The 25,784-nt window shown below is 37.7% G+C and overlaps 1 protein-coding gene across 5 annotated transcripts in view; it reads right to left on the bottom strand.

Annotated features, from left to right (window-relative positions):
- Nucleotides 1-25,784, bottom strand: part of CADPS2 (calcium dependent secretion activator 2) — a 575,679-nt gene that overhangs the window by 432,743 nt on the left and 117,152 nt on the right. For all 5 annotated transcript variants that reach the window (XM_053926174.1, XM_024555170.3, XM_024555169.4 and 2 more), the window contains exon 2: nucleotides 15,347-15,460. In XM_053926174.1, the coding sequence (XP_053782149.1) occupies nucleotides 15,347-15,460 (114 nt within the window). The remainder of the gene's footprint in view (nucleotides 1-15,346; nucleotides 15,461-25,784) is intronic.

Genomic DNA, 25,784 nt, shown 5'->3' on the forward strand with positions numbered 1-25,784 from the left:
AAGAAACGCATTTAACTGACTTAAGAGTGATGTTTAAACACGTACAAAACTTAAATTACCCTTTCAAGCTCGGAAAGGGAGTCAGGGAAATGGGATTATTTACTCCTAGAAACTTCTAGAAATTGAACAATGATCAAGGTAATAAAGGAAAATTTTAACTCTAAAATTGCTTTCTGAAACAAAAGCAATCCACATAAGGGGTTGTTTGCCTAATAAAGTAGAGAACTAACTACTGTTGTTCAAAGAAATGTAACTTAACTTTGAGATAACAAAATAATGAATTTGAAGTAAAATAAGTGAAAGCAAGCAACTTCCTAAAGAAAGGCACTTAAAGTCAGGGAGCATATTCCTTATTAATGAAGGAGGAATCTCATCAAATGTAACCTGTGAACACATGGGTTTGCCCGTCAGACAGCTCCAAGCAGTGCTCCTGACTCGGAGATCCTCTCAACATGAACTTGGCATTTTCCCCAGCGGAGAACATAGCTTTGATGACTCTGAATTTAATAGAAGAACTAACAGTTTTAGGTAAATAGCCTGACCATTATAAACACTCCCAGATATGAGTAAACAATTCCTGAATAGTGGTGTCAGGCCAACGTATAAAATGGCTATGGCACAGCACAGTTAAGCATCTCCAATCTGGCCAGGCTCACCTTTGCAAGCGAACCCTAAATCAGTGCTCCCCCACTAAAGAAAGGGTTTAGAGAATTAGAGAATACCACGAGGTAGACCACACATACTTCTGCTCTTTGTGGCTACCTGTCTTGAATTAAAATCCAGATCACTGGTCAAACAGGAAATCTTCACTGGGTCTACTCACCCACAGCCCACTGTAAAGATACAATATCCTTTTATAAGAATGTAGCTATAGGAAAAAAAGAGAGAAGATTAAGAGTTAACAGAAGTCTAGCCCTGCCCTCTGCCATAAATTTGCTATGTGGGCTTGAAAAACTCAGTTTCTTCTCAAAATACATGAAGAAAGAGGAGGAAAGTACTCAAACAAGATGATTTCTTCAGATATCTTCAAGCAGTAAAATTCTACAATCTGTGAATTATCCAATTTTCTTCACAAAATGGATGCCGGCAAGAATGCAGGCAACTCGACAAAAGACACTGACAGGCAGCATAAGCAAGCCATCCTAAACAGAAATAGGAATTTCAGACATGAAACTACATTTTCCAGATTTTTACAGAATACCTAGTTTGAAATATCATCCTTAAATTTAAGAAATGGGATGTCAAATAAAACAGCTAATATTTAAAAAAAAATAAATACAATGTGATCTGCAGAGCTCAATGCAAATTTAAAACCTCACTTCTCATTACTGGTTGCTGGATTTCATCCCTGAATGTGTTGACCTTTTTTATACCTTCCTGACACAGGCTGCCAATCGTGGTCTGCTTAGTGATCATCAATTCACTATGAAAAAACAGACCTTTTTCATGGTATTATTTCAAAGTTTAAAAGAGATTTTGACAGGTCAAACATCCCTTGGAATATTAAAATCAAATCTTTCTACTCCAAAGTAAAATGATAAAGAAATTCTCATTGAAATATTTATTTATTTATATTGTTGTCCTATTACAGTTGTGCCAAATTTTCCCCCATTGCTCTCTCCTACCCAACCCACCCCCCACTCTCACAGTCAATCCCCAGCCTGTTGTCCATGTCCATGGGTCCTTTATACATTTTCCTTGACTAGATACTTCCCCTTCTTTCCCCGTTATTCCTCTCCCCGCTCTGCTCTGATCACCGTCAGCCTGTTCCTTGTTTCCACGTCTTCTGGTTATATTTTGCTTGTTTGTTTTGTTGATTAGTTTCCACCTATAGGTGAGACCATATGTTATTTGTTTTTCTCCACATGGCTCATTTCACTTAGCATAACACTCTCTAGTTCCATCCATGTGGTCGTAAAGTGTAGGAGTTCCTTCCTTCTTTCTGCTGCGTAGTATTTCATTGTGTAAATGTACCACAGTTTTTTGATCCACTCATTTACTGATGGGCACTTAGGCTGTTTCCAGCACTTGGCTATTGCAAATACCTCTGCTATGAACACTGGGACGCACAGGTTGTTTTGAATTAGTGTTTCAGGATTCTTGGGGTATAATCCCAGCAGTAGGGTCACTGTATCAAAAAGCAGTTCCATCTTTAGTTTTCTGAGGAAATTTCATACTGTTTTCTACAGTGGCTGCATCAGTCTGCATTCCCACCAACAATTCACTAAGGTTCCCTTTTGTCCACATCCTCACCAGCACTTGTTCTTTGTTAATTTATTAATGATGGCCATTCTTACCAGTGTGAGGTGGTATCTCATTGTGGTTTTAATTTGCATCTCTCTGATGGCTAGTGATGCTGAACATTCTTTCATGTGTCTTTGGGTCCTCTATATGTCCTCCTCAGAGAAGTGTCTCTTCAGGTCCATTGCCCATTTTTCAATTGGATTGTTTGTCTTCCTGCTGTGGAATCGTATGGATTCTTTTATATATTTTGGAGATCAAACCTTTGTCCAAGTACCATTGGCAAATATATTTTCCCATACAGTCAGTTCCCTTCTTATTATGTTTTCTTTAGCAGTGCAGAAACTTTTTAATTTGATATAGTCCATTTTTTATTCTTTCCTTTACATCCCTTGCCTGAGATTTATCGGTGAAAATATTGCTGCACGATAAATCTGAAATTTTACTGCATATATTCTTCTCCAGCACTTCTATGGTGTCATAAATTATATTTAAGTCTTTAATCATCTTGAGTTTATTTTTGTGTATGGCATAAGTTGGTGGTTGAGTTTCATTTTTTTGTATGTACCTGTCCAGATCTCCCAACAACATTTATTGAAGAGGCTATTTTTACTCCCTTTTATGTTCCTGTCCCTTTTGTCAAGTATTAATTGACCATAGAGACATGGGTTTATTTCTGGAATCTCTATTCTGTTCCATTGACCGATGTCCGTTCTCATGCCAGTACCGACTGTTTTGATTATGGTGGACTTGTAATATAGTTATTATTTGTAATATAGATATCACAAGATACTGGGTATTGTGATCCTTCCTACTTTGTTCTTCTTTCTCAAAATTGGTGTGGCTATTCAGGGTCGTTTATGGTTCCATATAAATTGTTGAAATGTTTGTTCTAAATCTGTGAAATATGTCATCGGTATTTGAATAGGAATTGCATTGAATCTATAGATTTCTTTGGTAGTATGGACATTTTGATGATGTCAGTTCTTCCAATCTATGAACATGGTATATGCTTCCATTTATTTGTGTCTTCCTTAATTTCCTTCCTCAGTGTTTGGTAGTTTTCTGAGTACAGGTCTTCCACCTCTTTGATTAAGTTTATTCCTAGGCACTTTATTTTTCTTGTGGCTATAGTAAATGGGAGTTATTCCTAGTTTCTGTTTCTGATATTTCATTTTGGTGTACAAAAATGCCTTTGATTTATAAATATTGACTTTGTATCCTGCTGTTTTGCTGAATTGACTTACTAGATTGATTGGGGTAAATTCTATATGGTTTTCTATGTATATTACCATGTCATTGCAAACAATGACAGTTTTACTTCTTCTTTTCCAATATGGATGCCTTTTATTTCTTTTTCTGATTGCTGTGGCTAGAACTTCCAAAACTATGTTGAATAAAAGTGGTGAGAGCAGACACTCTGTCTTGTTCCTGATCTTAGGGGGAAAGCTCGTATTTTTTGTCTGCTGACTATTGATGTTAGCTGTGGATTTCTTGTTTATGACCTTTATTATGTTGAGGTATGCCCCCTGTATTCCTACTTTGCTGAGTGTTATCATAAATGGGTGCTGTATTTTATCAAATGGTTTTTCAGCATCTATTGATATGGTCATATGATTTTTGTTTCATTTTGATTATGTGATATATTACATTTATTGATCTGTGAATATTGTACCATCCTTACATCCCTGGGATGAACCCCACTTGATAATGGTGTATCTTTTTAATGTATTGCTGGATCCAGTTTGCCAATATTTTGCTGAGGATTTTAGTGTCTCTGTTCATCAATGATATTAGCCTATAGTTTTCTTTCTTTGTGTCTCTTTCTGGTTTTGGAATTAAGATAATACTAGCCTCATCAAAAGTTTGGTAGTCTTCCCTTTTCTTGAGTTTTATGGGATAGTTTGAGGATGGTAGTTCATAGTTATTTCTTACAATATTTTGTATTTCTGTGGTATTGGTTGTAATTTTCCTCTTTCATTTCTGATTTTATTTATTTGGGCCCTCTCTCTTTTCTTCTTGATGAGTATGGTTAAGGCTTGTTGATTTTGTTTATTTTTTCAAAGAAACAATGACTGGATTTATTGACCCTTTGAATTATTATTTTAGACTCTGTCATTTAATTCTGCTCTGATCTTATTTTCTTCCTTCTACTCACTCTGGGCTTTTTTTTTTTTTTAATTGTTGTTATTGTTTTTCTTCTGTTTTATTTTGTTTCCTTCTAATTCTTGTAGATGTAGGGGTAGGTCATTTATTTGTAATTTTTCTATCTTTCTTTAGAAAGAAAATTTTCCCTTTCTTTCTATCTTAGGTAGGCCTGTATTGTTATGAACTTCCCTCTCATGACTGCCTTTGCTGTGTTCTATAGGATCTGGGCTGCTGTGTGTTCATTTTCATTTGTTGCCAGAAATTTTGTGATTTCTTCCTTGACCTTTTTGTTAATCCATTCATTGTTTAATAACATTTTATTCAGTCTCCATGAATTTAACTGTTTTTGAGGGTTTTTCCTTGAGGCTGATTTCTAGTTTCAAGTCACTGTGGTCCAAGAAAATGCTTGATATGAGTTCAATTTTCTTGAATTTGTTAAGGCTTTTTTTGTGTACTATCATGTGGTCTATCTCTGAAAATGTTTCATATGCATTTGAAAAGAATGTATGTATTGCTTCTTTGGAGTGAAATGTTCTGTATATATCAGTTAAGTCCATTTGATCTACAGAGTCATTTAGTGCCACAACATCTGTGTTGATTCTGTTTAAAAGATCTACCCATTGTTGACAGTGGGGTGTTAAAATCCCCTAGTATAAGTGTATGGCTGCCTATATCTTTCTTGAAGTCCTCCAAGATTTTCCTTATTCATTTGGGTGCTCCTATTTCGGGTGCATATATGTTTACAATGTTTATATCTTCTTAATGGATCTACCCTTATATAATGAGGTGTCCTTCTCTTTCTCTTTTTAGGGCCTTTGTTGAAGTCTATTTTGTCAGATATCAGTATTGTTACCCCAGCTTTTTTTCCCTGTCCATTTGCTTGTCATATCTTTTTCCAACACTTTACTTTCAGTCTGTGGAGGTCTTTTGTTCTGAGGTAGGTCTCTTGCAGGCAGCATATATGTGGGTTGTGTTTTCTTATCCGTTCAGCTACTCTATGTCTTTTGATTGCAATATGTAATCCATTAACATTTAAGGCTATTATTGATAGGTAGTTTATTCATTGTCACTTTTTTCCTTTTGTACCTGTGTTTCTCTCTCTCTCACTCTTTTCCTTCCTCTTCTTATAGTAGTCCCTTTAGCATATCTTGCAGTGCTGGTTTGGTGGAGGTGTACTCTTTTAGCCTTCTTTTGTCTGGTAATCTCCTTATTTCACCTTCCACTTTAATTAAGAGCCTTGCTGGGTAGAGTAGTCTTGGTTGCAGGCCTTTGCTTTTCTTTACTTGGAACATTTCTTGCCATTCCCTCCTGGTTTGTAGTGTCTCTGCTGAGATCAGCTGCTAGCCTTCTTGGAGCTCCATTGTATGTTACTATCTGTTTCTCCCTTGCTACTTTTAAGATTCTCTCCTTGTCTTGGAATTTTGCCATTTTAATTATGATGTGTCTTAGAGTGGGCCTCTTTGGGTTCATCTTGATTAGGCTACTCTGTTTCCTGGACTTGGGTGACTTTTTCTCTCATCAAATTAGGGAAGTTTTCAATCATTACTTTTTCAAACGGGTTTTCTATCCCTTGTTCATCTTCTCCTTCTGTTGTCCCTATTATACGGGTATTATTACATTGCAGGTTGTCCTGCAATTCCCTTACCACTTCTGTTCTTTTTGAGTCTTCTTTTGCTTTGTTGCTGTATCTGAGAATTTTTTTTTCTATCTTGCCCTCCAGCGTACTGATTTGATCCTCTGCTTCATCTAACCTGCTCTTAATTCCTTCCACTGTCTTCATTTCAGATATTGTATTTTTCATTTTCTTCTGGCTCTAATTGATAGTTTCTATGTCCTCTTTATGCTGGTGTAGTTTGCAGTAAGTTCCCTGAAGCTTCAATGGAGTTCTCTGAAGTTCTCCCTGAGATCCTTGAATATCCTTATAACCATTATTCTGAACTCGGTGCTTGATAGTTTGGTTACCTCAATTTCATTTAGCTGTCCTAGAGGGTCCTTTATTTTAGATTATGGGTTGTTTCTTCATTTCCCCATTTTAGATGACTCTTCTTGTTTGTTTCTGTGTGTTATTGATCTGCTTTGACTCCCTGTCTTTGTGGTATGATCTTCTGTAGTAGCAGACCTGGGGACTCCATGGTGCAGTCTCTTTGATCACCTGAGCTTGATGCTTTTGTGCTTCCCTTTATGCTGTTTTTGTGGGTGCTCTGGATGTAGTTGGCTTTTGGTGGTTGTTGGGTCATTCTTTGGTGGATTCTTCTCTCAGGCTGACAGAGTCACTCCACCCACATGTCTTGAATACTGTTGTACGGGTGCTGCCAGAACAGAAACCAAATAGCCAGGAAACAGACCCACACCCACAAAAATAATGCCCCCCAATTACACTATCAACAGCAAATGAGCCAGTGTGTATAAAGGTGTAAAGAGATTAAGACTATTATAAGAAAGGAAAAACAAATATGAGATAACTTACTGAAAGAAAAGAGATTTTGTGAGGGTAGAGGGAGGGGGCAATAACAAGAGTAAGGAATAGAGACAAGGCAAAGAGGGAAAGAAAATAAAATTTACTTCATGAAACAAAGGGAGGAAGGAAGGTGGAATTGAGTAAGAGATGGGAAGCTTATAGTATTAGGTTAAAATCAAAATTTAAAGAAAAAAACATATGTGTATGCATCCAATGAGAGAAGAAACAGACAAAAACAAATATAGATATATATATATTTCAAATAATGGGGACCTAATTGTAGGAAATATAAACAACCAATGAGCTAAGATTTATACAGGTGGGATGGGAATAAGAGGGACAAAGGAAAGAAAGAAGAACTTAAGAAATGTCTAGAGGAAAGAGAAGTTATTTTGAGAGCATACAGGGAGAGGGAATACTAAAAGTGCAGAATGAAAACCCGGTTAAGACATGGAAAGATTAACATTGTAACAAAAACGGAAAGGGCAGGAGGGAGGAAAATGGAGTAGGAGAGGGGAACTGTGAAATTTGAGATTTGAAATACAATAGTGACTATCTGAAAAGAGATTTAAGAATTGTAACAATTCTCCTTATCCACAACCTATGAGCAAAAATTGATAAAGGTGGAGAAAGAGTAAGGGTATTTTAAGAACAGGAAAAGGAATGTGAGATGACTAAAGACAATCACAAATGGTTTTGAGAGTCTGGAGGTGGGAGCAATAGTAAGAGTGGGGAATAGAACCAAGTCATAGCAACAGAGAAAATAGAGTTTAAAACAAAGAAATGAAGAAGGAGGAAGGAGGAATACGGAATAAGAGAAGGGCCAAGCAAAATAAGAGATTTTAAATAAACTGTCATATAAAACCTAGTGACATATTAGGCCCAAACCTGAAGGACAAGAAATGAATGTTAAAGAGCTATGCAGGAGAGAAAATAGCTCCAATTATAAAGAGGACTGAGGGGATCAGGGCCTAAGGATGTGTGTAGCTCACAGTGTCTAGTGAATGGGGCTTTCAGCACTTTTTCTTATTTCCTCTGTGGAAATGTACCCAGTAGGGGACTCCTGAGCCTCACCTCACTGATCTGCAAAGCCTGCAGGTAGGGGACTGGCCTTGCATGTCTGTGAGGGGATCTCGCAGCAAATCTCAGGTGTTCAGCTCCTGCTTTCCAGTCCTGAGCCTGTTGCTCTTTCACAGGAGGTTTGTGCCCAGATTCTCTACTCTGAACAGCCCCCTGCTTCTGAACCACGCTGTGTCAGGTCCTACAGTTCCTTCAATGTGACTCGATCCCTTTGAATTTTTGGTTACCAGAGCTGCTTCACCCACTCACACACATGTACGAGCCCTGGGTCCCTGCCTAGTCTCAGGTGTCGCCTCAGCTTCCCTTTTAAAAGAGTTTCTGTGTGACCCCTGGCTGCAGTACTAACAGTTAGGAGGGCCTGTTTTCCATGTGCTCCAGCTCCCCCAAAATCACAGAGTCTTTCACAGTCAGGGCCGGCCACTGCCTTTCAGTGCCTCTGACCAATTTAGATAAACTTTCTCTCTGGATCTTTCCTGGATGGCATTGGGAAGAGCCCCGCAGCTATACGCAGGGCAGAGGCAGGGTGCTGACCCCACTCTCCTCTCTCCAGAGATCCTCAGCCTCACACGGACCTGCTCCTGCAATGCTCTTTCTGGAGCCCACGCCTCCTAGGCCTTCACTCTCTGCCCAAACGTCTTGCTGCTCCTGAGTCCATCCGCAGCCACCCTGCCTCTGTGCAGCCAGAACTGCTGGGCTAGGCAGCCATGGTGGCTTTACTTGGAGATCCCAGGCTGCAGGCTCCTGGGAGCCCTGCAGGCAGGCAGGTACTTGCCCACTGCCATGTACTCTCCATGCTCTTGTCCGTGAACGTGCTCACTCATTGACTCTCTCACTCACTCTAGCTGGACTCTCCACTCGACTGCTCTATATTTTGGCTGCGAGACCGTCTGGGTCTGGAAGCAAGTGGTCGGAGCTACCAGCTACTCTGCTGCCATCTTGGATCTTTCCTCACTGCAGTATTTAAATGCAATCTGTCTAGGCCCTTATCTCTGGGTTGCACACATAAGACTAAATAACATGCAGGTTCTGTATATCAATCCTAAAAAAGTAAGGCCCTTACATAAAACAAAACAAATGCCTTCAAAGGCTCTCATTTTTCACAATGCAATCATTAAACAAATACACTTAATTTATTAAAAAAAAGTTTAAGAGTGTGATAATGTCAGGGAAAGAGAATGGGCAGAAGAAAAGCAATGGTACTAAACTGGTGGTGGGAAGCTGCTGCAGGTATTTCTGAGGAAGAAGCTGACCAAATTCCAGTTCCTTGGTGTTCTGGACTAGGATGTAAGATATTCAGGGGGTTTTCCCCCCCGTAAATGTGTAAAATTAAAAAACCATGCCCTGGAGATCTATCCTGGAACTACCATATCAAGTCATGCTCTTTCTTTCTTTCTTTCTCTTTTTGGTTCTTTACATTTGGAGATGTGGGAGCATGCAAGGGAAGGAAAAGGAGAAGCACAAAGAAACAAATTAATTCACATGTGTGAAATTACAGGAACATTCAGAGATCACCTACCCCTTCAACAGAGAAGGAAACAGGTGCACAACAACGACACGAATTATACCAACATTCTATTCACAGAGTTACTAACCCAAGGAGGGTGGGTAGCTGGAATGAGGAAGGGGAGGGAGAAATATGATACAAACCACTGTAACCAGTGACCTATGAAAAAGAAAATATAATCCAAAAAAATAAATAGGTGCAGTCTCCACTTGGAATGTGAACATGTCTTCATTCTTCTAGAACAAGAAATGAATGAGTATTAGAGGTGGAAAAACTTGCAAAAAGCAAAAAAAAAGAAAAGAATTAACACATAAGAAAGGATTGTTTCCTTTGTGTATAAAGAGCATCTATAAATCAGTATTTCAAAGATGAATATCCAAAGAGAAAAATAGACCAAATATATAAGCAGGTAATTCCCTAAGATATATGAAGGATAAATATAGAAATTCACTAGTAGTAATGTAGACAAAAGTCAACCTAAACAGTTGGCATTTATTTAGTAATACCAAGTATGAAGGAAAAAAACCTCTCATATTGTTTTTATAGTATAAATTGTTACCACTTTTCTTGAAGTCAGTCTGGTAACCTGTATAAAGACTTTAAACAATATTCATCTCCTCTCATCAGCCAGTACTACCACTTGCAGAAACTTATCAAAGATGAACCAATTTAAGAAAATGCACGAGCATGATCGTTTCAGTGTGTACTTTAATAGTTAAAAATGGAGAAACCTTACATGTCTAAAAATAAGGAAAAAATTAAAATTTACATATAGGTGCACATGGTCTATTATGCAGCTACCTAAAACCATGCTTATGGAAAATATTTGCTACTAAATAATGCTCATGATGGAATATAACTTAAAAAATTAAAATGATTTCAGTTTCATATGTACAAAAGAGAAAAACAACTGTTAAAGGAGTTGTTTACAGATGTTGGAATTATAGGTTATATTTTTCTATATTTTAAATAGTTAAGACTCTGTCCTTTAGAACAGTTTTAGGATTACAGAAACTTTTACTTTTTAACTATTTTTAAAAATTTTCTAACATAATCATATATTTCTTCTATTAAAAATTGTTCCTAAAGTAATATCAAAGTAGAAAATTTCTGAATGACATAATTCAAAAGTACATTTTAAATAAAAGTATGAAGTAAAAGGGCCAAAATTAGAGCTCAATATTTTTTTAATTAAAATGACTATTTTTTCCTTTTGCAGGAAATGTGAAAATAAACACTAAACACATTTTAAAAATTTTTGTGAAGGAATTCTCATTTGTATCATTAACAAGTAGAAATCTTAAAAGTTGACAGCAATTATGGTGAGTTTTAGACTTTTTTTCAACACTGGTAATTTTTTTAAAGAGTAAACACCTCTGTTACTCTCATCCATTCTTTGGAACCAAGAGAACATAAACAAATGGAACTAATAAAAAACTATACACCCTTTCTGAAAAGTTGTGAACAAAGCCAACCTTGCCCCAGAAAAGAAAAAGAAAAGCTCCAACATCATTTTTTGCATAATAGCAGAACCTGAATGTTTCCAAAACAGCTAGTAAGCAATTATACATATTGTCTTTTGGAAACCTCCAAGAGAAAGGCCATTTACTTTCCCACATGCCTGCTATAGATCACAGTCATTGGTTATATATGAAGTCTGCCTGAATTTTGTGAAACAGAAGCAGATACTTGGAAAGTAACACACTGCAATAAACCTATGTTTACCCAACCACAAAATCAACTGAAGTTTCCTAAACTGAAAAACAAAAGCAAGTAAAAACATATGGCTAGAAATAAAAAAAACAAGTACAATGAGGGTCCGTTTTATGTCTTCCTCCAGATAGTGAGTTACTTGAAGGGTGGTGGGGGAGCACTTAAAAACAATTTTCTTTTAAAAATGAAGGTATAGCAGAATCTAACAATAATTAGCAACCATAAAATTATCAAGGTTATAACTGCTAACTTTTATTAATTAGCCATGTATGCTACCTGTCATTTCTTTCTTTTGTTCTTGTTCTGGTTCTTCACTACCATTTTGTCTGGCTAGTTAGGTGATTTATATGGTTGGATCTCATTTATTGTCTAATTATTCTAACTTTATGAGAAAATATATTGATGAAATTTTAAGAATAGATTACTGTCTTATTATTCTTATTACTTTATAGGCTAGTATTTAAACCAAACTTAAGACATCCTATAAAAAGAACACAACAGAAATTATATTGTCATATAAAATCACTATTACCTTCACAGTAGATGCTCTTTCAAAACATTCTGAATAGTAGTCACAGCAAATATTTATTTAAACTGATAGATAATAACATACAAAGACACACATGCTCACACATCCAACTGGGCACCACATATACAAAATCTGTCCAGAAGGTATCCAGCCATGTAATATGAAAAAGAGACATTTATTGAAAAAGATATAAGATACAAGAAACATTGTACTTGGGGCAATGATGCCTCAGTCCCCTTTAAAGCAGGCATTTTGGAGCCTCACACAGTTGTCCCAATTGCCATCAGCTGCCTCATTGTTTACTGTCAGTTTATTCTTTATTTCAATGTCTCTGGTTATATTTTGCTTGCATGTTTGTGTTGTTGATTAGGTTCCATTATAAGTCAGATCATATGGTATTTGTCTTTCACCGCTTGGCATATTTCACTTAGCATAATGCTCTCCAGATCCATCCATGCTGTCACAAAGGACAGGAGCTCCTCCTTTCTTTCTGCTGCATAGTATTCCATTGTGTAAATACATAGTTTTTTGATCCACTCATTTACTGATGGGCACTTAGGCTGTTCCCAGCACTTGGCTATTGTAAATTGTGCTGTTATGAACATTGGGGTGCATAGGTTCTTTTGAAATGGTGATTTAGGACTCTTAAGAGTATAATCCCAGGAGTGGAACTGCCAAATCAAAAAGCAGTTCCATTTTTAGTTTTTTGTGGAAATTCCATACTGTCTTCCATAGTGGCTACACTAGTCTGCATTCCCACCAACAAGGTACTAGGGTTCCCTTTTCTCTGCAACCTCTACAGCACCTGTTGTTTGTTTATTTGGTTATGATGGCCATTCTGACTGGTGTGAAGTGGTATCTCACTGTGGTTGTAATTTGCATCTCTCTGATGGCTAGTGATGCTGAGCATCCTTTCATGTGTCTCTGGACCCTCTGTATGTCCTCCTTGGAAAAGTGTCTGTTCAGGTCCTTTGCCCTTTGAATAAAAATATTTTTTGAAGTGCTTCACATAACACCTGGTGCAGTTGTATTCAAAATCACAACTGTGAAATAACTGTGGCATATCAGAAAGAGTCCAATACTCTGGATGCACTTTTAACTAAGCTGCTTAACAAATATATAACACTAGCCAATTTATTTAACATCTCTGAATTTTAGTTTCTATTTTTGTCATTCATGGGTAGTCATATTCACACCCCTTCTCACAAAGAAATATTGGAAGAAAAAATTAGGTATTTTTGGTAAGCTATGAAAATACTACCTAAGGCAATAATAGTAGGGACTACCACCATTGTTAGTCATAGCAAAGTATACAAAAGTATGATTAAAAAGGAAAAAAAAATGAAAAGCAGTTTTAAACTTTCTTTCAAAAAAGCAACTGTTGTGGGGAAAAAAAATTGAAAAGCAACCTTTTTAACCACCAAAATGTACTTATCAAGAGTTGATTAAGTACTGACTGTGTGCCACCTTCTCCAACCACCTCCCCAATACTTACATCTGTCTGTAACAATCCTAACAAGCATAGTCTAATTCCATTGATTAGCAATCTACCAGTTGCAAGAGTATCATCTGGGGGGCTTTTAAAAGTATAGATTCTGAAATTCTGACTCAGTAAGTCCAGCAAAGCTCTGGGACGCATATGTGCAATGTGCCTCCCAAGTGACTGAAGTGCAGCCAGGATCTGAGTGCCAGTGACGCTGCAGTCACCAGTCCTTTCTGCATATGGCCAGTGCACCAAACTCCAATGGTATTAGGTTGAAATCTTCCCTACTTTACTTGCCATCTTAATCCTAATTTTACTCTTGGGACCACATACAACACAAGCCTAAACCTTCTCCAGGCTAAACATCTCCAGTTCCTTCAAGTAACCTACAAATAATGTGTTTGAAACCTAATAACCCTACATTGTCCCTATCTTTTTTTATTTATATATCATGCCCAGAAGACAACACAATCGTCATGTAGAATACAATAGGGGTACTCTCTCCTTCATTAGAATTACAATATTTTCATTAACACAGCTTAAGTGTGCCTTTTATTAAACTGTGGCTATATCATATTTTGAGTACTTGTTTAGAGCACACTTATTTTTAGATTCACAGAAAAGATATAAATATAGTACTAATATCTCCCACATCCCCCTCACCCAGTTCCAGGCTTCCTAACATTAATGTGTACAGTACCACAGCACATGTACCAAAACAAAAATGAGCTGTTTTACTCTTGAAATCACATCTTTTTAGACAAATTACTTTTTTTTTTTTGTTACTTTTCTGAGTAAGAACACAGACTTCTCCTTCAATTGGCACACAGACTTTTCACTTTTCTTTTGTTTTATTACTTCATGTAAGTAAAGGCCTTTACATTTTATCTTTTAAGATTCAGCTCAACATTTCATCTTGCAAGCCTTTGACTCAAAGATTCTGGCTCTGAGTCTTGCAAAATGAAATATAACATCCTATACTTAAGATTTTGAGCTACTCTGAGTCAAGATCCACTTAGATAACACCCACTATTGCTGCTAGACTCATGCCATACACATGTATGTTAAGCAAGATGTCTATACTTCCATCCAATTCCACAAATTCAACAGGCCAAGGCTTAGGGTAAGGTAAGCCTCCCTCAGGGTGCATTAAATAACTTCTGATGCATACTATCAATGATTTACAAACTCAACCAGTTATCTGTACATCCAGTTACATTGTTTTTCATGTTAAGATATTCTTCTTTGTCTCACAGAAGTTGAGAAAACACGGTGGCCCCACACTGTTTATTTTTATTAGTCAAATACATGTTTGCACGTTTTGCTTCTTCAGAAGAAAGGTATAGGGGTGTCTAACCCACAGCCCATGGGCTGCACGTGGCCCAGGATGGCTATGAATGCAGCCCAACACAAAAATCATGAATTTACTTAAAACATTATGGCATTTTTTTGTGATTATATCACAATGTATTTAATGTGTGGCCCAAGACAACTCTTCTTCTTCCAGTGTGGCCCAGAAACACCAAAAGGTTGGACACCCCTGGCTATCTGCACAATGGAAGGAATCCATTTCCCAAATAACTCTGAAATGTTCAGGAAAAAAATGGAACTCTCTAAACCTAACATTGACTGGCAACTCACTGAAGCAGCTAATGGCCATGTGTGAAAACTGGTGCTCATAGGAAATCTGTAGAGAATTCCTGATGAGTCACACACTGAAATCAGAAGAAATAGCAAGGTGGCATTGGTAGTATTATCCCTTCAGGAAGAAAAGAGAATTCAATTTATCCTCTTGAAATTAGTTACTGGTCTTAATTATTATAAAGCTTAGGTAACAAAATGACTCAAGATAGCAATTTACTATTGAAATCCCAATTAAAAAAAAGGATTATTTAGACATGTGGACCCAAAGATACCTATATCAGCTATATCATCACTGCCAAAAAATTTTTCTAAACCATTCACTTCCCCTCAAAAGATGTGAGTAATTTCCAATTCTGTTTATCTCTCAAAACCAGGCTGTGAAATCAGAGTTTTTAAATTGCAAAACAGACCTGACAATGATTTCAGGAAGGTTGCAAACTCATAGCCGTTTTTATCATTCCAGTGAGATTCTAAACATGGGAAATCCATCTTTAAAAATCTTTAATAAAGCATCAGTATGCCGAGAACAAAGCTCTTCCCACTTACCTCATAGTAACTCCGAACAGCATTGCAAAATGCTTCATCGGCTACTATCTGGGTCTCACCATTGAGGAAGGCCTGGAACCGTTCTTTCAGTAACTGCAACTGTTGCTTGTTAAGCTATGAGAAAAAGAGAAAATTTTGCCAATTATGAAATGTAATGATTCCAAGAAGTTGTATTTGCTATATGAGTATTAGATTTGACACTTAGAATTAACTTTATGGTAAAGAAAAATAAAAACTTAGAAGTCCTACTATTTATAGTTATGGCTCAGTTGTAAAACATTTTCAATTCACTTTCCCATATACTCTGGAATCCTGACACAGCGCTGAAATCTAAATTTCTACCCCAGATGGAGTTCCTATGATTATTACCCTGGTCTCTTTGCAGAGGCAGGGAAAAACTAAAATTTGGATGAGAAATTAATTTGTGCAAAATTGCCAGCTGTCCTGATCAGAGAAGGCAGAGAACAAGAAATCTTGGGAGGTGATTGGACTACCATCAGCCCCAGACAAGAGATAACAGGGAGAAAGACTGCAAAGGACAGGGATTCTGAGAAAGAATCCTCCAGAAACAACATCTGTTGGATGCCAAAAGTTTGGATTCCATGAATAAATAGTCAGTGACTGAATTAAGATCAATAAAGGAATGATAAGGAGGAGACAAATCCAAGAGAGAACAGAGGTGCAGCAGGTGAGCAGTGAGTGCATCTTTAAACACTTTGGGGGAAGAGCTGTGAACCAATGGAACCCAATTTCCTTGGCTTGGGTCTCACTACTGTAATTATTATTGAGGGTGGTGGGTCAGACATGAACTATGACTTACCAACCATGTCTAGTCATCAACTACAATGAGAATCAGCTACTTAATTTGTAGGGCCCAAGACAAAATGAGAATGAGGAGCCCCTTGCCAAAATACTAAGAATTTCAGGTCTGCAACAATAGCATTAAGCAAAGCCTGGGGCCCTTCTGAGAACAGAGCCCTGTGCAACTGCATGGGTTCTTGCCCATGAAGCCAGCCCTGACTATAGGGGCAAAACTTCTCTGGAGGGAGGGCACATTAGGTCATGCAGAAGCACTTTTTTAAACGCTTAACTGGAGAAAGGAAAACACAGTCTTGCAGATAAAACAAATCCCAAGACATATAGGAACAGGACAGGAGTAATCTATCCATTTCACTTGATCCTCACCAGACAATTAAAGAACTCAGTTCAGTTCTGGATACTGCACAGAGATATGAAGCATTTGGAAATATACTGAGGATAAAATGATTAAAAGATTAGAAAAACTAAACAAACTGGTATGAGTTGGCTTCCAAAAAATAGGCTGATTTGAAATAAGTTTAAATTAGTTCAAAAAGCTTAGACAGTTTGTAAAGATACTGTCGCTGGTAGTAACAGACTGATAAAGAAGTGTCCTATTGTACCCCAGTGTAAAAAACCTTTTGCCCTGAGCAGTGAAGAGAGAAGGCCATATCATTTCTTTACTAAGGTTAAGGCCTCCATTCTAGGGAAAGCTAAATCAAGCTGAAATGCAGAAACATCACCATTATACATTATATTACATTCTCCATTTCTATAATATGAGAATATAAGCTGGGACCTTTTGTGTGTATGTAAGCAAGGCAATTAAGTCCATGACTTTAGCTCTCTAACCAGGGTCCAAATAAGGGACCAGATGGAAATAGGACAGCAACTGCTGAGAGAGAGACAGCTGAGAACACTCCAGGTGCCAAGCCCTGGGAACCACCAAGACCGGCTTCAACTCGCAAACCAAGTGTCCAGGCAAACTAATGGAAATGTATAATGGAATAACAATAACTTGGAGGGGACATTAACTATCATATGCCCCAATCCACTTACTTGATAAATAAATGTTGTTTAAGAACTAGTGGATTTCTTCATTCAATTTTCTTTCAGCAGACTTCATATTCTTTAAACATTCCTCTAAGTCTTTGCAATTTCTAGTTTACCAATGTGTAACTAGCCATTGTGTCAGTAAGTTATTTTTGGTAATTATGGCATGGAAAATTCATCAGTACAAATCAAGGAAAGGAGATTTGAGCAAATCATCTCCTTAGAAACACCAATGTTGGTGCAGTTATAAAATGTGCCAGAGGCACCTGGATAAATATGAGGCTTCAACTTTTTAATGAATAAAAATTACTGTAGTTATATTTAAGACATAAAATGTCAACAAATATTATTGTGATATACAAATTCCCAATAATGGATATTTCATTAGTATAATGAAGAGGTCTGTATTTCCATAAAAAGGAGATAGGGAGAAAAAAATGAAATTTAAAATCCAGCAGTGGGCACAGCTGTCAGAAAGTAGAATTCTTTAATGTTGTTTACATGATCAAAATAAGCTACATTATACCTCAACAAATAGAGACCAATGAAATATACCCAAGAAATGGATACAAATATGATCAGACATGTACTATGAAATACCTTTATTAACACCTAAAGTCAGTTGTAAAAGATGGTCTAACCAGTCAATGGTTTTAGAATAACTGAGAAGCAATGCAGAAAAAAAAAAAATTAAAGTGGAGCATAACACATGCAATTACAGTCCAAATGAATTAAAAACTTTTCATATAAAAAACTGTAAATTTACTAAATGAAAAAAATGGGAGAACTCCTTTAAATGCTGGTATGAGAAAGACCTTTCTAACCACTAATCAAAATCCACATGTCATAAATTTAATTGCACAAACATTAAAAATAAATTTAGCATGGCAAAAAATACCATACATAAATTATTGGAAAAGACTAAACAGAAAAAATACTTACAATTCATATCCTAAAGAGCTAATTTTCAAACTCATGGATCCTAGATATTGAAAAGAATGTGACCACTAATCCATCAGAAAAATGAACAAAATGAATACATTCAGAAAAATAACTCAAATTATGAAAGCCTGACTTCACTCATAACCAACAACTGTAAATTAAATCTACATGAGAGGGGAAGGATTCTGGGAAGATAGTGAATAGAAAGCACCAGCAATGTGTCCCCAGCAAGAGCACGGGGGTCCTCTGGAGTCTACTAAAGGCTTGCAATGTAAAGGGGAAAGCTTAACTGGAATGGCAATTACTTCGGGTCAATTTCAGCTCTTAGCACAGTTGTAGCTACCCATCATCCACCCCTCAGCCCTGTAGCAGCACCCCCCACCCCGCAAAAAGCCAACCACCTAAATTTTCATAAATAGAGAACTAAGTAAATTATAAGACATTTAAACAATGGTAATACTATTAGCTGTGAAAAGAATGAAAAAAGTTCTATTATGTACTGATAAGATCTTCAAATTATCTTACAGAAGAAAGCTAGTTATAGAACAGTACACATAATAATAAGCCACCCCTAGAAAACAGGCAAAATCAGAATTTATATTTGAATTTGATTCCAAACGCAGAAACTATGTCAGGGTGGCAGTGGGAACTGGATGGATGGAAAATACAGGTGAAAAAGATTTTTCAACCTATACCACTTTATTTATTTTAGGATTTAAATCACAGGACCCTTTTTATCTATGCAAATTTTAATTTGACTTTGAATAAGCTATAAAAGCCAACTTTGCATATCTTTAAACTCAGAATGATTATAATACATCACACACAGTTTAAATCTGATCACCCTCCACCTGTTGTTGCAAGAAGCATGGACAACAAAACAATGGACCTTTTCAATTTTCCTTTCAGGTAAAAGATTTCAACTTACCTGGATCCCTTCATTAACATTTCAAGGCTGATGATTTCCAAGAAAGGTACATCTTTTTTTTGGGGGGGGGGCACTTTAATGTGGATTTTGTTTTAATTAAAATGGATATCCATCAGAGGTGCTGATCTATCAGGGTGAATGTTTTAGAGCATGGCACAGGCGAAACTTAATACCAGCACCTTACATGAAACTGAATGACAGTGTCAGAAACACACCATGGACAACACACTGTTGTAATTAATGTACTGATGTTTACACAATGCACACCGAAGTCTCTCAGCTCCATTGCAGCCTATTAAACTGAAATATACACATATCTTACTTTATTATTTCGCAATGAAGCCAATTCTAATTTGGATAGCTATAAAGAATTAAAACCTGTTTCCCTATGACTTCCACACAATCCTAGTTTTATGTTATCTAAGATAAAACAGATTCTTTCCTTTTTCAACATAACAGTTCAGAAACTTGCAGACAGGTTCAGGGTTTGTGAGCCTTCTCTTTCCCAAATTAAATTTTTCCAGTTCCCCCAACATCCTAAGGGTACTACTCTCCAGTTTGTCCATAAATTAAGCATTAAACAGTTAAATAAAACTAAGTATAAGAAAGCACTTTGAAAGCCATAACATTATGCAAATAAAACTCCTAATATAGCAATGTCCTCCCTAGAATATACTGGATTGATCATGATCCTGCGAGAATAGTGTGGCCAACACAGAGACAAGTGGGAGGACCGTTTCCCACATTGTAAGCGCTCTATGTCTATTAATTCAAATCATGAACAAATGAACTCTTCTTGGCACTCACATCAACTGACTCATATCATGATTATAATCAAGAAAAATTTCTAAAACATTTTTACATGTGCTTCACTAAGACATGTTTCATTTCACTAGATTCATTTTGTCCATTGTTCCACTTGATTAGAATATTATTTTAAAATTCTAATTCCATCACTCAGTGACCAAAGAGCTGTCCCAGCTTTGTTATATCCACTAACATAATGTGTTATCCACATTCTCCATTAAAGTCATTATAAAGACCTTCATCAGTTCAGGACTAAAGAAAGCAGGAACCTGTCATTACATGTATTCATCCAGTTTGACACCATCTATCAATTAACATTCTTTGGGGCATTTGATTTTATTATTATGCAACCAACATTTTAGTTTTGTCCACATATCATCTTTGCACTAGTACACTTACCAATGATTTATTAAACTATTTTTCAAAAATAAAAATTTAACCAGCAGAAATTATCTAACAGAAATTTTAAAAGAACTTGTTTTTATATATGAAACTAAATTGCAGATGCTTAACTAGAACACAAATATCAATGCATATATCTAAATACAACCAGGAGACTAGCTTCTAAAAAGAATACTTCAAATACTGACACTAAAAGCTACATTTTATAAATCCTGGCTGGCAGTGACAATTTATCCATAATAAAAACTGTCCCAATAAAAACACAACTTTCAGGGTTCAGAGTGATGTTTTATGTGTCTTAGGCTTTTCTTTTCTTCCTCTTTTTTTAATGTCCAAATTAGAGTCTAGCCTTTTTATTTTAAGTCATGATCAACTGCAGACTTAGGCCAGAATCTTGACGACAGGAGGAGACCAGCCATTATGCTACTCAGGCCACAGCTGCCACTGCTAAGCAGAGCCTGCCCTGGCCTGTGGTCCCCATCACATGCCTTGACACTCATGGTGGGTGCTGCATGACGTCCAGTGAGTACAGGCAATCACAGATTCCTCAGCAAACTGACAGGTGACTAATGGGTACTCTATCTGTGGAACCGGAGGGTGACATGTTGGTGTGTTCATAAAGAAAGGTAGAAACACGTACTCCCCCCTCCACCTGCCGCAAGGAGGTAAACAGAGTTACTAAAGGGACAAACAGTTTCTGAAATGCACAATGGCATAGTTTTAGTGCCAGTTAATGAAATGTAGTAAAAAATAATAACAGGGAAAGACTAAAAGAGAGGTGCAATTTTCTGTCTTCCCATCAACACTGTCAAAAGATCTACATAAAACCACTGGGGCCAAATCATCAGTGCCTCCCATGTTTCTGCAACAACAGGCCTCCCCAAACTGCCTATCAGAACAGAATAACGGAGGGCCCTGACCAAATTATTATACATTACAAAACCTTTGGCACACATTGCTATTAATAGTTTTCTATCCAAATAACTTTTCTTGACCTCTTCTATAAGCCCAGAATTTGGAATAGTGATTATGCCCATCTGAGACTACAAATACCAACTTCAGTTGACTACGGGCATGGTCAAATGACTAAGTTAAAGACAGTGAGATATAAGCAAAAGTATGCACAACATCCAGAAAACAAATAAAGGTACATGAAGCAGACACTTTTTACTCCCCTCTTTCCTCTTTTCCTACCTGCTAGAACCTGATGTACCAGTTGGAACTATCAACTTGGTCCATATGAAGATGGTGAAAGAGCAAGAAAAACAGAGCCTGAGGCTTCTCCCAGAGTGGAGCAAGTCACTGCAACCCTCGACTACTACCTTTCAACTCTACTCAGGTGAGAAATAAAACTTCCATGTACAGATCACTCTATTTGGGGTTTATTGTGTCATATGTGGCTGAACCAAATCCTAGATACAAATACCAATGAAATACCCAATCAGGGAAAAATGCCATAGTACTGGCAAGGTTTATTGTAATAAAGTCTCAAGTAAAATATTCTTTCCGTGTGTCACTTTATATGAAAAAACTCCTTACCCAATGAACTTGCCCATTGAACAAGGAACACCAGAGACTAAGTGCCTGATGTAGATTGAAAATAAAGTTATTTTGGCAGACTGAAATCTATTGTCCCACAGTATGCAAAGGGGGGATTTAAAAGCCCCAAATCTGCAAGTACCACTTTAACATATTTTATAATAAAGATACAGTAAGTGGTAAGTACAAAGCAGTACAATTCCACTGTACTATGTGCAAACGGGCCCGGGGCTATGCTGACTCAGCCTAAGCGAATTACTTCTGTCCACATCAGCACTGACCTACTACTAGTGGAACAAAAGCCTTGACAGAATTCCGTGCAGTCACAGGACTGTCTTTGGCTGGGGGATGGGGAGAGCTGCTAGTAATACTGACACTAGGAATGTTAAGTCCATGAATTCTATTAATGTCCCTGCTGCCCTGTGCTGAGCATGTTCCACACATGAGTCATTAAACCTTCCTAGGCTCCTATGAAGTTTTTAATCCTCATTTTACAAATGAGGAAATTAAGCTCAAAGCAGATAAGCATCTTGACTACCTTCTACTAAGACCTAAGAAGCAGGGGCAGAATTTGAATCAGCATCCTGATCTAAAGTCTATATTCCTTTCAATCACCACATTTTCTGTTTCCCTCATAGCCACACTTTTTTTTTCCCCCAATAAGAGGTGTTCATCCCTGTCTGATATGTCATATTTAGTTTCAATTATTTATTTGCCTATTATTTAAACACCCATCAGAATAAAATCTTCTTTAGGATAAGAAATTGATTTTAGCTCACAGTTCTAATCCCATGCTAAAATAATGCCTACACACACACACACACACATTTTTTTAAAGAATGGACAAGGAACAAAGAAATGTCAGGTGGTTGCCATAAAACGATTCCTTACTAGGATAGCCCAGTATACTCCCATGCTCACCTGACCCCACAAAAAGTTTATCATACAATTATAAAAATTCAAGATTACTTAAAACTACCACCATGGATAAGAAAACAGCCCATTTCATTACTTAGTAAGGTTACACATGACTACTGGGGCAGCAGAGTGTGTGAGGAAGAGCACAGGCTGGCATAAGACTATTTCTGTCTGTATCTAGGATCCCCCACAATCTGTAGGGACTTCAGGTAGGTCACTTAACCTCAGTGCTGAGTTTCTTATCTAACCAGTGAGGGCAGTAATAACTCATTTAATAGGGCAATTGTAGTAAATGGCATAATAGAAAAAAGTGCTTAACACATGTTAAATGCGTTATAACTGCTAACTATTACCTTAGAAATACATGGTGATTTCCTTTCAGCAACTGCAGAAGCTAGAGACAAAAATGAATTTTAAGATGAATGCAGATAAACAATGAACAAGAGACTGCCCAGAGCCGTGCTGTCCAAGGCGGTCGTCATTAACCAACACGGCTACTGAGCGCCGGAAACATGGCTGGTCTGCGCTGACATGTGCTCTAAGTCTAAAGCACGTACCAGATTTCAAATGCTCTGTACAACAGAAATAAGTATATGAAACATCTCACTAATACTCGCATATTGCTTAAATGTTAAAAGCAAGTTTTAGATATATAGCATAAAATAAGTTATTAAAATGACTTTCATCTGTTTGTTCTCTCATGTTTTAATATGCTACCAGAAAGTTTTAAATTACATACATGGCTCACATTATATTTCAACTGGACAGCACTGTTACAGGGAAATGTTCGTGAGGGCCAAGCATCTCTTGAAGATACAAATGACCAGGGCCTTGCTCACTTGAAAACCAGGGGCAGCCTCACAGTAGCAGGCCCCACAACACAGTACTTGTAGCAAGTCCTAGGTATGGTAAGACTGATTGAAGAGAAACTGAACAAATGCCAAAATTCAATACCTAAGTATTTGCCTAGTGTTTTTCATTGTCAGAGAGTGATGCAGGTGTCACTAATCCCATGTTATGGTATACGAAAGAGAGGTTTAAGCTACAGAACCAGTTAGGCCATAGAACCAGGACCCTAATGTAGTCTCTTGAACCCATGCTCAAGTTTTTTACCTACCACCACGGTCTCTTTTATCTTCCTGAACATGGTGATAGGAAAGTGAAAAAACCAGCATGTCTTGTTGGTCATTATACTCCAAAAATTTGCTTCAGGACCCTCTTATTCATTGACAGCATCTGTTTCACCTATCACTCTGAAAATGAATTGGACCTATGATAATAACCTTTAATGATCCCCATGAATAATATAAGCTCATCAAAAGCAAATGCAAACCACCCTAGCAGGGTGACTCAGTTGGTTTGAACATTGTCCTGTGCATCAAAAGGTTGTGGATTCAATTCCCCATGAGGGCACTACCTGGGTTGCAGGCTGGATACCCAGTCCCCCAGTCGGGGCTCATATGCAAGCAAACAATCAATGTTTTTCTCTCCTCCCCCTCCCCCCTCCTCTTCCCCTCCCCCTCTCTCCCCCTCTCTCCCTCCCCCTCTCCTCCCCCTACCTCTCTCCCCATGAGCTAGGGGGTCTGCTGCCTTTTCCTGCCCTTGGACATCAGAGTTCATGTCCCCTGGGCCTTCAGACTCAGGCTAAATTATACCACCATCTGCAGTGACTCTTCACCTTGCAGAAGGCAAAATGTGGACCTCTCTGACCTCCATAAAGGCACAAGCCAAGTCCTATAATAAATTTTCTTTTATATATATATATATCCTGTTGGCTCTCTTTCTCTAGAGGACCCTAGTACACTAATTATCATAAATAATACCAGCCTTAGCAAACTGTTGCAATGAAGTAATTCAGAGACGACCATGGTAGAGGGTTCCAAAAGAAACAAAAATCTTAGGAGCCATTCTGAGAAGTGCTTAACACAATCAAAGGTCATTCCTTCCCCCATAAGGCTCGACAGGATCAATAAAGCTTCCAAACAAGTAGAATTGAAGGTTTACTACAGAGGAAAAACGCTGGAATTTGAAGCCATCCAGCACACACTCTGCCATGTTACGGTCCTGCAAAGTCAGAAGAGTCTCACAAACCACCAGTCAAACTTTCTAGTCAGTGCTTTTCTACAGATAATTCTATGGACTATATCAACATAGATCATGAGGAATCTGCCCTTTGAAACAATGTGACTTCCCCTTGACCACCCTTAATAAATGTATAATTTAGTACCTAGTAATAATAGCTAATGCTAATTGACCTGTAACTGCATAGTAAGCACATTTCTAACCTCTTACAAAGATGATTTTACTCTCTCTTTGAGGCGCATTTCTTGTTCCAAGTAGGAGAAATCTAAGACCCAAAGAAGTTAAGACAGTGGTCTAGTTCACCTAATTTGGGGGCGAAGCCAGGTACCTCTGGCTGGCATGCTCTTAGCCACTGGCTACCCTTGGGGTTTCTTCGTGAATTCCCCAAGTCACGTTCTCCACACCCAGGTCAAGACACAGAACCACCAGAGTCTAACAAAGCCAGCCACATGGTTTGATCAGCCTGAAGAACTGAGTAAAACCTCCACTCCTTCCCATTACCTCCAAAAAATCCCCATCATGCTCAGTCACATCACTTGCAAGGGGAACAGGCACACACTGCTGGTTATCTCCGCCTGGAATATCCTTTCCTCCTTTAGAACGTAAGTCAGATGAAACCTCCTATAATAGCCTTCCTTCTGTTCCCCTCCCCCACATAAGGCCATCCCATCCTCTCTGTGTTACTTCAGCACCTCATATGTACATCTACCATTTACTTAACATGGATGTCTCCCTACTAGGGTGCAGATTACTTAAACAGGGATGCCAGTCATTTGTGTATTCCCCCTTCCCCACCAAGTCCAGTGTCTGCTGATATGAATTCATCTACAGTGGAAGAAAATCCGGAGTGAAAGACAGCATCACCATTTATGAATGCTTTTCTGGGATATATCCTGTCATCACCACTGACAAAATCAGTCATATAACTGAGTGAGGAGTAGGGAACAGACAGTCTGAAAGAATTCCAAG

This window comes from Desmodus rotundus, chromosome 6 (assembly GCF_022682495.2).
Source record: "Desmodus rotundus isolate HL8 chromosome 6, HLdesRot8A.1, whole genome shotgun sequence".
NCBI classification, from domain to species: Eukaryota; Metazoa; Chordata; class Mammalia; order Chiroptera; family Phyllostomidae; genus Desmodus; species Desmodus rotundus.